Source organism: Drosophila bipectinata, chromosome 3R (genome assembly GCF_030179905.1).
Source record: "Drosophila bipectinata strain 14024-0381.07 chromosome 3R, DbipHiC1v2, whole genome shotgun sequence".
In the NCBI taxonomy this organism is placed as follows: domain Eukaryota; kingdom Metazoa; phylum Arthropoda; class Insecta; order Diptera; family Drosophilidae; genus Drosophila; species Drosophila bipectinata.
Window position 1 is genome coordinate 13824323 of NC_091739.1, and position 15035 is coordinate 13839357.

Sequence of the window (15035 nt, forward strand, 5' to 3'; positions counted from 1 at the left end):
AAATGGCGATGGGAAAAAATGGGGCCTCGTTGCCTTGTCGCTGGGACAAAACGCTTTTCCGCCACGCTCCTGGTGTTTTTGGCTACTACAACTTTGTATGAGTAATAGCCGGAGCGATGATTGGCCGTAACTCCCCGAACAACCCCACTCCGAGCCTGGCCGTAAACAACACCTACGGTTGCCATTGGTACAAAATTCAGACAGGGACAACCAGATGTGATACCTGTTTCCACAACGATGCCGGACCGACTGCCCTCTCGCTCGGAATACGTATGTATAACACCAAGAATACTCTCCGATCCGGTCCGGCTCTCCCCGATGAAGTTGGCCTTCCATAAAACATGAAGTTTGGTCGCCCCTCATTTTAGTCTTAACGCTGCTGTCGCCGAGAAAACATCGCTCTTAAAAACCAAACAAATAAAGTAAAGAACGTAGCGGACTGATTGTGTGAAATTTTTTTGAACTACCCGACGTCGAAATGCCACGCCCATTGAAAATGACTTACGGTGATCAGAAGCCTCCATACTCGTACATATCATTAACGGCCATGGCCATTATACATTCGCCGCAAAGATTATTGCCGCTCAGTGAGATATATCGATTTATTATGGAGCAATTCCCTTATTACCGGAAAAATACGCAAAAATGGCAGAACTCATTGCGGCACAACCTGAGTTTCAACGATTGTTTTATAAAAGTGCCTCGCAATGTTACGAAAGCCGGCAAAGGATCCTACTGGACTCTCCATCCCATGGCCTTCGATATGTTCGAGAACGGCAGCTTGCTGAGAAGACGCAAACGTTTCCGTGTCAAACAGCTGGAAAAGGATTTAACCAACTGGAAATTGCCCGCCGCTACTAACGAAATGGCAAGTGCACACTACTTGGACGATCAAATGAGTCATCTGGGCTTCACAGAGCCGGCCAGGAGTGCTGGACACATGCCTGGAAACTTTGACCTGGGTAGTCCAGTTCCTGCCTCGATTCCAAACTACAAGACTTTGCCGACGATCATGCCGACGTGTTTGCCGCAGCTACCAGTTCGTCCGAAACGGGCGTTCACCATCGAGAGTCTAATAGCACCGGATCCAAAGGGATTACCACATCCGGATTTCGGAAGTGCCGACGTCGACGCGTTGAAAAAGCCGCAGTTCACCTTGCCATTTAACTTCAACGAGCTGGCCACGCACTATCAGTTGTACTTTCCAAACTTCTTGTATAACAGCCAATATGGCAATTTACCTTGCTATCAAAAAACACCGCCGCTTTTTCACAACGGGCCGCTGCCAGTATTTTGATTCCAACAGTGTAACTAATTGTCCATAAGGGCAAAAATAACTAATTAGTGGTCCTATTATTATTATTATAGTTTTATGTTATTTACTTGTGTATTCGTATTTAAATATTGTAAGAGATTGAATTTGGAATAACTCTGAAATCAATAAAGAACTGCCCCATATCCTTCTTTGAGTTGCAAAAATTGGAAACAGTTTTTAGTAAACAATAATATAAATTATAATACCCATACCCAATAAAGATGTAATTGTGATAGCATTCAATTCTTCGCATTTTCCTAACTGCCTTCCATGTTTGTTTCCGCAAATAATTATAGTCAGTAAATAAACTACGATTAATTCGATTACAGGTACAAAAATAGGTATGCAATGGTTAACTTGGCCCCATCCTTCTCCTCCTGTCTTGTTTTGTAAATCATTTGGGCTCACACCCCGCACACACATATTTGACTAGCCGTTGTTTCCATTAGCTGTCAATCATCCTTACATATGTTTGACTTCGACCCTAGTTGGAATGCCTCACTCTCGTTACCGTGTACACACGTGTAAGTATGTTTTCCGTTCCTAACACCGGTGGGAGTCGGGAGGATAACGGTCGATATGGCGGCGAATGTACCTTGCTATGTCTTACAAGAAAGGCAAGTCGGTGTCGGAAGTCGAATCCGTAAACACCCTAGTATTATGTGTAAGATTATTTATGGACTTAACAAGGTGTTATTACCAACATTTAAGTACTGTGTCGCTAGTAGTTACTAGCTACCATTTCAGAAACAAGGCGACAATATAACGCTAAGAAGTATGAAGCTTTTATAAGAATAGATATCTGACAACATTTACTTTTTTTATAATTCCTATCCCGGGATAGTTCGTAAGATGACATGCAAACCACAGAGTGTTGGTTACTAATTAGGAATCTTGAGAGTACAATATAGACTTACCACTTTAACATTTAAAGGAGTAGTTAAGTGTTAAATGCCGCAAATTTGATAAGCTATAGTAGCTCCCGATTAAGGCTCCAGATACACCTGCAAGGAACAAATTGAATTAACGTGTAGATTAAATCATATTAGAAACTTCATTGATACATCGATGACTTATTATAATACAAGATTGTTCCTTCATAAATCCTTCTTAATGTTTTCCTTACTTCCACAAATAGTTCAACATCCACACAAAAAATTTTACCCACGCCGAAGTCAAAGAGGCCAGGGACTCCTAGAAATCAAAAGTTATATTAATTCCTAGATAAAATCTTCCTAGAAACTTGTTTGATACTTAGTAAACTTATTTTTCTTGAAGTTTAGGCATTTCAAGTCTTAGAAATGTTTTTAAGATCCCACAAAAAGTCCAAAAACATAAATAAAATCAAATGGTCCAAGCCTAGAAAGCCATGCCGCCGAGTTTCTAGCTTCCGATTTTCGATAAAGACACACCGATCGATAATAGATCGTTAGTTTCAAATCTCCTTGTTTCTTTACATCAAATGTGAAATTAGTCAATAATTTATTCGATTTCAATGCATAAATATGCAATAAAAAACAAAATTTTAATATATGATGTGTTCAATATAGAAATGGGGACACCTTATTGTAAATCTAACTACTTACTTTTTTGTATAATGTAACTTAATATTCTAAGTTTTCGTAAGTTATAAAATTATACAAATTTATTTTTATTAAAGTATTTTTATTTAACACGTTTAAACTTAATTTTAGCTTTGATTTCATATTCCATCCGTTCCATCTTGGCCAAAACTCCGGCAACGCCGCCCCGCCCCTTTTTCAGGGTTGGAAAGCGCGGTTGTGATTTGGTACCATCGATATTTCTATCGATTCTATTTCCTCCTATAGTTGTTTTACATTGCCATTTTGTTAATGTGAGTGTATAAAATTGAAGAAACCAAATTAGCTTTTGAACCAAGATTATGAATATTGTGATATAAATCTTGTGCCCAATTTCAAAATGCTCTGCTTATCTCGCCCATCCGCCACCTAGCCACTTGACTCGGAGCAGCCCCAATACCCGAACTCGGCCTCTTCGCTTGTCCTTTGTTGATAGAAATCACATCGCGCACCGTTAGAGAAAAGGGCGAAGAGGAGACGAGAAAAGAAGTGAAAACAGTTGCATTCCGCGGAGAGGCATTTGGTGGCACTTCAGCATGTTCAGCATAAGCGAGTTGTGCTGCATGTTTTGCTGCCCCCCCTGTCCGGGGAACATTGCGGCCAAGCTGGCCTTCCAGCCCCCCGAGCCCACGTATAAGCTGACCCCCGCCGACGACACGAATGCCAGGTACAACTTGCAGCTCTTTGACCGCGCCGAATGGCAGTACTCCGAACGGGAGAAGTCCAAGGTGGAGGCCTTCTTCACCCGCACCTCGCGAGGCAACCTGATCACCTGCATCTACGTCCGGTGCAGCAAAAACGCCAAGTACACGCTACTGTTCTCCCATGGTAATGCCGTTGATCTCGGGCAGATGAGCAGCTTCTATCTGACCCTCGGCTCGCAGATCAATTGCAATATCTTTGGGTACGACTACTCGGGGTACGGCATGAGCGGCGGCAAGCCATCTGAGAAGAATCTGTACGCGGACATAGAAGCTGCCTGGCAAGCAATGCGAACGCGGTAAGCGAATAAAGTATTTACGGCAGTGATAATTAGTCCATATTTAGCTCTCCACCTCTACAGCCTATTCGATAAAGATTTTAAATTCATATTAATCACTGCCCTTCTTTTATAGGTACAACATCAGTCCCGAGACAATAATCTTGTACGGACAGAGTATTGGCACAGTGCCGACTGTGGACCTGGCCTCCCGCCACGAAGTCGGCGCCGTAGTTCTACACTCGCCTCTTATGTCCGGTCTGAGAGTCGTGTTTAGGAACACAAAGAGAACTTGGTTCTTTGACGCATTTCCAAGGTAAGCGTTCGGTGTCGATGTATTCAAGCTACCTTTATTTGATCTTATCGCATTTCCGAACAGCATTGATAAGGTCGCTAAGGTAAAGGCTCCAGTTCTGGTAATTCACGGAACCGATGACGAGGTCATCGACTTCTCCCATGGTATCGGAATCTACGAGAGGTGTCCTAAGACAGTGGAACCGTTCTGGGTGGAGGTAAATGTTTTTCATTGATTGATTGCTTTTTGTGAAATAATATTGTGCAGTTGCCCAAAACATATGTGTGTCAATAAGACAGTTGGTAGTTGCTCACTAACCGCACCAATAAAACAATTATTGCCTTTCTGTTGACTGTATCTAATGTATTATTTAATTTCAGGGCGCTGGTCATAATGATGTTGAGCTTCATCCCCATTATTATGAACGCCTGCGAAAGTTCTTGTCGGTGGAGCTGATCACATGACAATTAAAGAATAATGTGGATGGAGGTGTTAGTGACACTACTTCTGGTGTAGTATCCAATTCAAACCCTGCCGGAGCCAGTGTGTCCCTAAGTTCAAAACATCCCAATCCATCCTCAACTACCGTCGGAAGCGAGTCAAGTAAAAAAAATGCGGAAGCTAATAAAAAACGGAGTGAAAACGATGGTTTGTAAAACATCATAAATATTGCAATGTAATTATTTATATACATACATAGCTCACATCAATACATTCGATAATTGCATTTTTAAAAGGTTAATCTATATATTAAATATGAATACGTCAGGAGTTTTTTGTACCAAGATCCCCATATTTACTGCATTGTGATCCTGGTCCCCCACTATGAAACAATAAGTAAAATCATATCATCTAACTTAAAATGAAACATGTAAATGCTATTTAATATTATTGATACTGATAGGCAAGAACACACAAACAAGAGAAACAATTACGTTTTGTTTGAATATTATCATTTAGCAAATACGCATCAGTAATATGGTTTTATACATTAATGTAAGGACAAAAAGTTTGAATAAAGCAATTTTTGATACTTTGGAATTTTACCTTTTTCTATTTACGCTTATTAAATCGTAACAAAGATATGTGTATATGATTTGTCGCTTTAATTACAGAATATTCATAAGGAATTTTTTTACGCTTCATATTCTATCTAATTCTCTTCGATAAGCGGTCATCTTTCAGAATATTTCTAATGAGTATGTTCGGTCTTTTTGCAGGTGCCTCAAATTCCAGCCAGAGTTCTACAAAAGTTCTCGACCAGAAGTTTCTTTAGCAAAAGCAGTCGGGCTCGTGTTTTAAAGCCCAACCATTATCACCACAGTTCTCAAGAATTGAATTATTAAATAAACCGTGCGGTAACAGGCAGAGCAAGCAGCATAGGAAAGATGACCCACCTTTAAGTAATGAAAAGTCGAATGGCTTTTTTGTTTCCCGATTAAAGCAACCAAACATGGCTCCAACACTTCCAGTTCTCTCTCCACATTCTCCGATGAATGCAAACTTATACATTAATAGCCAGCATACGCAACTTTCCGGGCGTTATTTAAACAACAAAGTGTCTCAGCAAGTCGATGCTAGTAGTGTTAGGCGAGTGGCATCGAGCAGATCTCTAAAGGACAGTCAAAAAGTTTTATCTATTTCATCGACATTAGTATGCAATTGTGAGAAGGAACATTTTCATCATCATCAGTCGAATGGGTCTGACTCGGAAGCCAACGAAGAAATCAAAATTAAATTAAATTCAGATACAGGTACTAAGCTGGCCAATAGCGCCAAGATCCAAGACTTGAAAGTATGTAAGACATCCGAAAAAAATAATTCCGCAATAGACGAGTCTGCCAAGGGGTGTTTGCAATTAAATTGTGCTATGGGAAAGGATAAGAGAGCAGTGTCTCCAAGACTGTCATTGCATAAAAGTGGTTTTCAGCAAGCCATCATTATTTCGGACGAAAGCGAGATTACAAAATCTCCGCGAGGTGCTAACAAAACAACGAGACAGCTCACCAGCAATGCAGACAATCAATTTTATCGTCAACTGACTCATAAAATAAGTAAATCGGAGCAAACTTCCCCCAACAATGTGGAAATGGACAAAGCAAATTTCTTATACGACACGAACAATAGAAGTACCAGTTGTTTGGTGAATCCCTCAGATCCCTGGGTTAAGAATTCCGATATAAGAAGTGATATCTCATCCAAAAAGGAAAAGCATTTAAATTCCCAACAGTACATTGATCCCTGGGTTCGACGGCAAGCAGATGTCCCCGTGGAAGTCTCTCAGTTTCCCAAGAAGAATATCTATCGCGAAAAATCTCTCTCTTCCCTAAATAATAAACTTATTTCGACCAGAACTGAAAAGGCAAAGGTTGTGAAGCCGCAACTGAAGCATTCGAAGACGGCGCTGGACGAAGATCACGTATTTTTAAATGAACCCGGACTGCTGTTTGCTCCATTCTCACCGCCGCATAATAAAAATAAAAACTGGTGCCTCGACCAATCCCATAACGATCTAAAAGGAAATATACAAAGTAAATCGGCAAGTGTTATTCCAGACAAAGTAAAGGAGACTTCCAGTCCGTTAGCAAACCATGTTAGAAAATCTGTATATCAAAATAATAGTAACTTGCTTTGTCCAAACGATCAAGCCAGATCCTTACTTCAAGTAGAAAAATTGCACTCTAGACATAGCTCCCTATCGATTCCCAATCAAACCAATGACGAACTTCCGCTAAATATCCGTCGACTCTCCGAGCAGATTCGTGAGCCGCCCTTGGAGCGAAACCTCCAATTGTCCCTCAGCGATCGGAACGTAAGCAATATGCCGCCAAGTGAAAGATCTGGAGGCAGGGAACAGCAACCAATACCCCAAAAGTTGGGCTTTCACATTTCGGATAAAAACCACGGTAATAAAATTATGGCAAGCCAGCACGAAGACTTTATCTCTTTAAAACGAGCCTCCAAAGATTCCACAACTGTTAATATTGTAAAACCATTTACGAGTACTCATAAGCCTGATCCACTTCTAGAAACCACCTGTTAAACCCCATTTGCTAGAAACCCCGAGAGTCGATATTAAAGTGTCTCTGCATTAGCTCATTCATAGATCATGAAAATATAACAAAACATAATATACATATATATAAAAAAAACCACAACACACAAACATATACATACTTCTTATATATATCAATCGAATCTAAATATGAGTAATAAATAACAACAAAAAAACGAAAAGAGAAAAAAAAAAACATAATAAAAACTATTTTTAGTAGTATCTTAAGTTTGAAATTTTTACAGTGATTTTGCATTTATATTAAGTAACACGATAATGCCCTGCCACCAATAGGGACAAGTTCTAGGCTTAATAACATTCGCAAGCATATATATGTGTGTAATAGTGTATTTTTTCCTCATTTTATTGTCATTTTACATATTTGTTGTAATACATTTTATAGTAATAAAATCTTTATAAAGAGCTACATGAATCATAATTTGTATTCGAATAATTGGCGGGTTTATCTGAGTGCTCGTGTACGCAGTTTCCGTTTCCGTTGGACACATGCACAGTGTATCTTTTTTTTTAGTGGCGATAAAATCCACAGTAGCAGCACCATACAGTAGTAAACAAATACTAAAGTAATACTTTCACATCTTTTTGTTTGGGCATTGCATAATATAAACATACTAAGATATTTTGAATACCCTACCAAAGTGCCTTACAAATTTTAATCCCACAATATTTGATTTTATTACGACCCCAAGTATAGAGTGTTACATTTGGAAAAGCCCACGCAAATCAAGCATCTCTTTTTTTTATAGATATGTGGACTCGTGACAACATAATTACATTCGTCACAGTCTTTCAGCAAAACCTTTCACTGAGACACAAAGAAATAAATAAATTAAGTTGGTTTTAAGCCAAGCCAACAATTCACAATGTTTTTATATAACTGGCAACCATATAAAGTGTGTCATTTGAGAGCCAAAAGACAGTTGTGGCTTGTGCCTTATGGTGATCATTAAATAATGATTGAATTAAAAGTGCTTTTGTTTTACAATATACTGCTAATTTGGATTGTGCAAGGAGACTGCAGTGTATCATTTCCAGTTTTGAAAAACAATGAGCTCATTGAAGCCCAATCGCTAGCCAGAATTGTGAACAGACCAATCAACAAACTGGGCCCAGAAGAAGGCCATGTAAATGATATTACTCGTGCATCAAATATTGATAGAAAGTATCCATCGGATGCATCTCAAGAGGGTGTTAGTGAAGAACCAAAAATCAACGAAATGCCTCCTTTAGTAACCAGTAATGGACATGCAACCTACATGAGCAGTCAGTCGACCCACTCAAGCCAATTTTCAGTGCAAATGCAAAGTCCACTGGTTACCCAGCATATTCATTACCATTATCTGGTTCCCAATGTTCCCTCAAGTGCCCCCATAAATTATGCATCCCAATCGGCTTCGAACGCCCACAACGAAAAAACACAGAATACATATTCGCCGACTTTTGATTCCACGCATAGGAATGTACTTTATGGAAACGAGGGCCAAAGTCCAGTGTACCGGCCCACAACAACTAATGGATACTCTTCCGACCCTACAGATGAGTACCAGGTACAGGCATCAGAAAATAATTCTGTATACGCACCGGTGGCAAGTCACCAGGGAGAACTGCCTAAAGGGGAAGATCAAAGACGCGTAGAGGCTGCCCCAATCCAAACAAATCCCCCGGAAGTGTACTTCATACAATACAAGGGCAATAAAGATCCACAGCCTACCAGTACACCTCTGCCATATAACCACAAGGAGTCGTCAGATGCTACTTTTGATGGGAGTGGCCTCATAGATATCAGATCCGGAAAAGACGAAAATACCACAAACAGTCCCATCGAAGATCCAGAATCCAGTAGTGTTCGGGTATACTCTGCGTATGATGTTCCGCTGTGTTGAAAATGATCAGTTTTAAATTGTATTTATTTTTAAATAGCTTGTGTATTTATTATAAATGATTAATACAAAATATATTTGCTTATTCATATCTATTGGTTTTCAATTGCGATTGTTGAGTGGAGAGCTTGACAAACGAGTTTTCTAAATAAGTCTGTCTGTTCATATTTATGCATTGAACGTCATCGGGACAAACTGCAAAGAGGTCACCTGCTTCGTAAACCTCCATTTTATTAGCGTATATTTTGGAGAATTCATCTGTGTGAAAGAAATTGGATATTTCCTCTTCCTCGACTTCATTCTGAAATAAATTTATTTTTAATTACTAATTGAAGAAAATTAAAAATCTGATATGAGCACCTCTCCAGGGACCCCCACGGTCTGACCATATGGATGGCAGCTCAGGAACTCATATGTGGAATTGATTGATGGCAAAAAGTAGCCCTTCACACAATATTTAGATTCCGATAAAGGGTCAGTGTTCCCGCCCATTGGTAAACTTAAGATCCTGTAAACAACATGGGCATTTCTTAGGGTATCTACTAATTCTTCGGCTTCTCTTACTACGACGGTGTCGTCTGTCCTTTCCTCAATCATTTGTCTGTAGGACGCAGATTGACTCATCTGATATAGGTATAAAGATACAAAATTGAGTGTTAGTGAAATGTAAATAAATAATCTTACCATTTTGCTTAGTGAGGACTTGCTTTCCTTTAATACTTCCATAATAAATAATGTACTTTCTTCATCCTCTGGCTTTTCATCAGCAAACAACCCGTTTTCATGTAGAGGCCCAAAGGCTTGTAAGAAACGATCGTTAGAATTATTATCGTAACCTCCAATAAGCCTAGCTTGTCCATCGCATTGTTCTTTCTAAAGTTTTTAAAAAATATGAGCCTAAAAGTTTATTTTTAATAGTTTTGATTTAAAACCTACTTCAGAACTACCGCTATTGGCTTTACACATCCATTCGGTGCTGGCAACCAAAAGATCTTCAGCTCTTGGTTGAAAACATTTACACCAAAATGCAAACAAAAAGATTATAAAAAAGAAAAGATTGATTAAAAATATGCGTTTTTTCGATGTGCACTCAAAGTTTCTTCCAGGTTGAAGGGTGTCGAACCCATAGCGAGCTATGGGTTTAATACAAAGGCCTAGAATTGCTTTTAAAAGACCTGGAATGGGTGAAAATAAACTAAAGCTAATAATTGGCATTTATAAAAAAATATTTACCCAAAAATAGGAGTAACCATAATAAAAATAAAACAACGTTTAAAAATATACGAATGAAGTTACGTGGTTTCTCATCATTTTTGTCTTCTTCCAAATCAGTTATACAAATATCATGTTTTTCATTTCCGGGCGGGCAGTTATATAAAAGTCCAGCCTCATCCTGAGCTTTATGGCTCATTTTCTCACAGACATTGTAATTAATATAGGTTTCTAATGCGCCCATGCAGTGGCATTGACATCGCCAGACACAGAAACACCTTGAATGGAATTGTATATCCATTGACCTTTTGGCCACAACCCCAACTTTCAAATCGTCATTTTGGCTGCCGGTTGCGGCCTTAACAACCACTGTAATTATATATTATTAATAACAAAAACAAATCTATAATAATAAACGTATGCATGTCTTACCATCGCAACGAAATTTGCCTTTTTTCTTCAAGCTTCGAATAAATGGCAACAAAAAAGTGACAGTTTTTCCAACGTGAGGCAGAAGTAATTTTGTGGTACTCGAGGTAGTCGACAACCCAAAGGATTGTTCGCAATTACAAATGAATATTCTAAACTTTTCGCTTTTCATTCCTTTGTTAATAACATCAACTGAAATTTGAAGAGCATCTTTTGTGGTGGCATCGGTAACGATTCTTGCTATTTTAACCAAATTTTTGTCTCGAACAAGAAAAGCATTCTCTCGAAAGGGTATTTTGATTTTTATGCTAAATTCTAATCACAAATGTTTTACCTCAAAAATAAAAGGTTTAAAGGAAGCCTTACCTGGTACTTTTCCGTCGCGAACATTCAAGCAAAGATCCTTGTCTTTGTGGGGACATTTCACCAAAGTATTTATAAAAGATGGAAGTTTTCCTAAGCCCTCGATTTTTTTAACTCCTTCGTTTTTTAATTTTTCTAGTTTGGATATCAGGGAACTTGTTATATCTCGAATAGATATATCTTTGTCTGTGTCGTCGAGCAGGACACTGTCTCTAACATTGTCCTGATATTCTTTTAAGGTATAGACGGATCCAGGATTTTCTTTTTTTGGAATAGCAAGTTTGCTGTTAAGTAAACCCATTGATTTTTCCATGCGAAGTATATCCACGTGAGAAGTAAATACCACTGATATATTTTCGTTAGCATATATACCATTCATGCTATTGAGACTGAAACACGGATTACTAAATTTTATTAAATTTTAGATTAAACTTCTTACGTTATAATTGGGACAATACGCCACCAGGTGTTGCGTCGCCTTCGAAATATTCTAAGCTTTGTTGTTAAAACGGGCACTGGAGGATTGATTTTGAATATAGAATAACCAATATAATTTGAACTGAAAGATGAATAAAATAAAATAGACATTTTCTAGTTTTATTAACATACGTTTTGTTTTTAGACTCTCGAGTTTCTTTACTAACTTCGCAATTGCAAACATCAGGGTTCCCTACACAGCCACAAGTTTCGGAAACTAATGTATCATCATTGCAATTATCGTGTCCTTTACATTTTTCGCAAGGTATCACAAGTTCATCATTGCTTTCCAAAAGATGTTCTGATTTGGGACCTCCAGGTTTTCCACCAGGCTTTTTATTTTTTCCACCACACGTGTCACAGGGTATCTCTTCATCAAGCTTCAGATGAAAGTTTTGCATTTTTTCTGCTTCCAGGGAACCTGGCAAAGGCTTCGGATCGGGTTTCTTGTTTTTTCCTCCACAGGTATCACAAGATGCTTCATTGCTAACTTCTAAACTGATTTTATCAACATCTGGCAAAAAATCATCACCAAGGTTTTTATAGTGGTCTCCATATATATCAAAGGGAAGATGGAAATCATTTGGAAAATCTAAACTACCCGGAAAAGGTTTTTCACTGGGCTGTTTGTTTTTACCTCCACACGTGTCGCAGGAACTTTCATCGTACTTTATATGGAAGTCCTGAATCTTATCAGTATCCAGACCCCCAGGTAAAGTCTTACCACCTGGTTTCTTATTTTTTCCTCCACAAGTATCGCAAGAACTTTCATCGATTGAGTGTAAATCCAATGGCATGAATCCAGACGGAAATTTAAAGTCTGGCTTTTCACTTGAACTTAAATAAAAATCACTTGCGATTTCATCCAAATGTATTTTACTTAAATTATGGATATTATGTTCGTTAGACAAAGATATTTCCGTATTCTTGTCAACTTTAATTTCATAAAAATCAGGAGGGAATAACATTTTTGAGATTGATTTCTTTTCCAGCTCCTCATTTTTGTCGTCTTCAGTTTTCGGATGTAAGTCTTCAACTTTTTCGGATTCCTTGCCACTAGGTAAAGGTTTTCCCTCGGGTTTTTTATTTTTTCCACCACAAGTATCACAAGGGATTTCATCGTTGATTTTTAAAGAAAATTCATCATTTTTGCTATCCTTACTCTCAGTCGGCAGTAGAGGAGCGCAGAAACTTGGATCAGGATTTTCCGTTGTTTCTTTATTTTTGCCACCACATGAATCACAGGAAACTTCATCGTTAATTTCAAAGTTTTTTAAATTATACATTTTTAGGGCGTCATCAACTCGTTTTTCGGCCAATTGAGATGAATGTATTTCTTCTATATTATCAGGATTCAAAACAGCACGTTTTATTCTTGGGTTATTTCCTACGCGTCGCATTGGCGAAAATCTATGGAATTTTGGTTTTTGATAATATGATTTGGGATGCCTCATAATGTCCGGAGAATAGTCAAGATATTGATGATATTGATCTTGAACATTATATTTGGACTCAGTGCTCAGATGGGGTATCTTGTAATATTTTTTGTAACCAATTGCATGGTCTAAAATAAATATATTAGAGATTATATTAATATAATAGGTATCATTAAGTACTTACTGTTAAGGTTTTCATTTATATGACGATTTGCAATACTTTCAAGGCTTTCCATATCTGATTGACCCATCAAGTTATTTTCATAAACTCGGTTATCATCGACTTCATCGAAATCATTTTCATAGTCGCCACCATTGCTTTCTGGATTTTCATCAAAGTGCATGTTTTTATTATTTTTTTGTTGATAAGAGGAATGCATACTCGGTTGATATATTTGCTCTTTGAACTGTATATTTTCATCGGTTCTATAATTCTCATTTTTATACTCTTTTTCATTCCGAAATTTCTTTACATTATTTTCATAATTTACAGAGTCCATATAATAATTTTCTCGATTTTTACTTTTAACTGGAATATATTTTGATCGTAATTCATATTTATTTCCATTTTCATGATCAAATTTCTGCATATTCCTAGAACTAGTAGGGTTTTCATATTTATATTCTTTTTGGATGCCGTTTTCCCAGCGTTCATTATTATCGAATACCATTGGGAAATGTTTGTCTCTGTTTTCTATCCGCACTTGATCATTACTAAATAAAATAAAAAAGTCATCAAAGAGATTATATTTATATACATGAAAAATACAAACTTCATATTCGGTTCTGAGTCCATTGAGTAATGGGGATTCTCTTTAACGTCTTTATACTCTTTTTTATTTTCCAGATTATTTTTTTGGTCCTAAAAATCAATACTTTTAAACGTTTAAATTAAAAAAGAAGGCAATCATACTTGGATATGTTGGACCGCATAATTATGTTCTATTGCTTGTACTTTTTCAATATTATCCTTCTCCATTTTATTTATTTTAGAATAAAATCCCAAAATTGGCTTTTGTATTGGTACTTTCTCTGCAATCTTTCCCTGCATTCGTTGATTGGCTCCTATCGTGTTATGAACTGGGAGTTCTTTATTAAAATCTAAAGTTTTGTTCATAACAGAAGGGTCAAAAACTCGGACTAGTCCCAGATTTGATACATCATTTTTACCATGAATGTTTCTATCATCGTTATTCACTGATTCTGCATTGACATTTTGCCTCTTATTTGAAAGACCTTTTTTTGAACCTTTATATTTGTTTCTCAACGAGGTTGGGTGATGACTTCTTTTTCCTAAAATTATTATATTTGTATACAAATAACAATAGTTTATTAGACCCGGATCCTGACTCACTTCTAAAATCACTTTCGGGCAACTGATCCTCCTCGTCTGTAGCTTGTGGAAGTTCTGTTGTCCCTTTCTCCTCTGGGAGATCCATTTTAAAATCTTCCTGATTCACAGACTAGGAACGAAAAAAAGTTTACTATCTTCAACTAAATTTTATGATATTTAAACAGACTTTAAGATACTGAAGAGGATACATTACAATGGGCTCGCCCCTGGAAACCATTATCAAATAGGGAGATATTATTTTCATATTCGCTCTTTTTGTGGGATCGTACACTTCGTCTAGTACCCAAAACTTATCCATATTATCCACATCGAAGCTGGGATTCATGTGTATACTAATAATAATCTGCACCTCACAGGACATGTTCTTAGGGTCCAGGGGACACTTGAGCAAGACGGCATTAATACTTTCGGACATGTGTGATTCGGGTATTTCATCGGGCAAACCATATATCAACAGGTTCGTCAGATATCCAAATGCCAAAGCTATAATTATATGCCTCATTATAGTATTTGTCTAATTTTTGAAAATTATTCAAAAGGCTAGCTTGTTCTTAGTATCTAAGTTTTAAGATCGAAGAAATTTTATTTCCATCAGGGAATCCTGCGCCCAACGTAATT

At 37.6% G+C, this 15035-nt stretch overlaps 4 protein-coding genes across 7 annotated transcripts; 3 read left to right on the forward strand and 1 right to left on the reverse strand.

Moving 5' to 3' along the window:
- The first annotated feature begins 327 nt into the window (after window positions 1–327).
- On the forward strand, window positions 328–1526 carry fd96Cb (forkhead domain 96Cb). The gene has a single exon (XM_017248428.3). The coding sequence runs from the start codon at window positions 479–481 to the stop codon at window positions 1295–1297; it is 819 nt and encodes a 272-aa protein (XP_017103917.2). The 5' UTR covers window positions 328–478; the 3' UTR covers window positions 1298–1526.
- A 1619-nt stretch (window positions 1527–3145) lies between these two features.
- Window positions 3146–4710, forward strand: LOC108129898 (alpha/beta hydrolase domain-containing protein 17B). The gene is made up of 4 exons (XM_043212018.2): window positions 3146–3916; window positions 4032–4211; window positions 4275–4407; window positions 4571–4710. The coding sequence occupies exons 1-4, from the start codon at window positions 3453–3455 to the stop codon at window positions 4652–4654; spliced, it is 861 nt and encodes a 286-aa protein (XP_043067953.1). The 5' UTR covers window positions 3146–3452; the 3' UTR covers window positions 4655–4710.
- A 903-nt stretch (window positions 4711–5613) lies between these two features.
- Window positions 5614–7678, forward strand: LOC108129897 (uncharacterized). The gene has a single exon (XM_017248187.3). It carries the CDS (start codon window positions 5644–5646, stop codon window positions 7231–7233), a length of 1590 nt encoding a protein of 529 aa, XP_017103676.2. The 5' UTR covers window positions 5614–5643; the 3' UTR covers window positions 7234–7678.
- A 1499-nt stretch (window positions 7679–9177) lies between these two features.
- LOC108129219 (uncharacterized protein PF3D7_1120600) lies at window positions 9178–14995 on the reverse strand. Of its 4 annotated transcripts, none has more exons than XM_070280682.1 (15): window positions 14584–14978; window positions 14418–14526; window positions 14234–14356; window positions 13977–14143; window positions 13837–13925; window positions 13248–13777; window positions 11760–13191; window positions 11590–11709; window positions 11154–11539; window positions 10791–11102; window positions 10380–10727; window positions 10083–10321; window positions 9831–10019; window positions 9507–9770; window positions 9178–9447 (listed from the first exon to the last, which is right to left on the reverse strand). In XM_070280682.1, the coding sequence occupies exons 1-15, from the start codon at window positions 14917–14919 to the stop codon at window positions 9229–9231; spliced, it is 4863 nt and encodes a 1620-aa protein (XP_070136783.1). In that variant the 5' UTR covers window positions 14920–14978; the 3' UTR covers window positions 9178–9228. The 4 variants fall into 4 exon arrangements, with proteins under 4 accessions (XP_070136783.1, XP_070136782.1, XP_070136781.1 ...); XM_070280681.1 differs by having other exon boundaries at window positions 13977–14164; XM_070280680.1 differs by having other exon boundaries at window positions 13977–14356.
- Window positions 14996–15035: the final 40 nt, after the last annotated feature.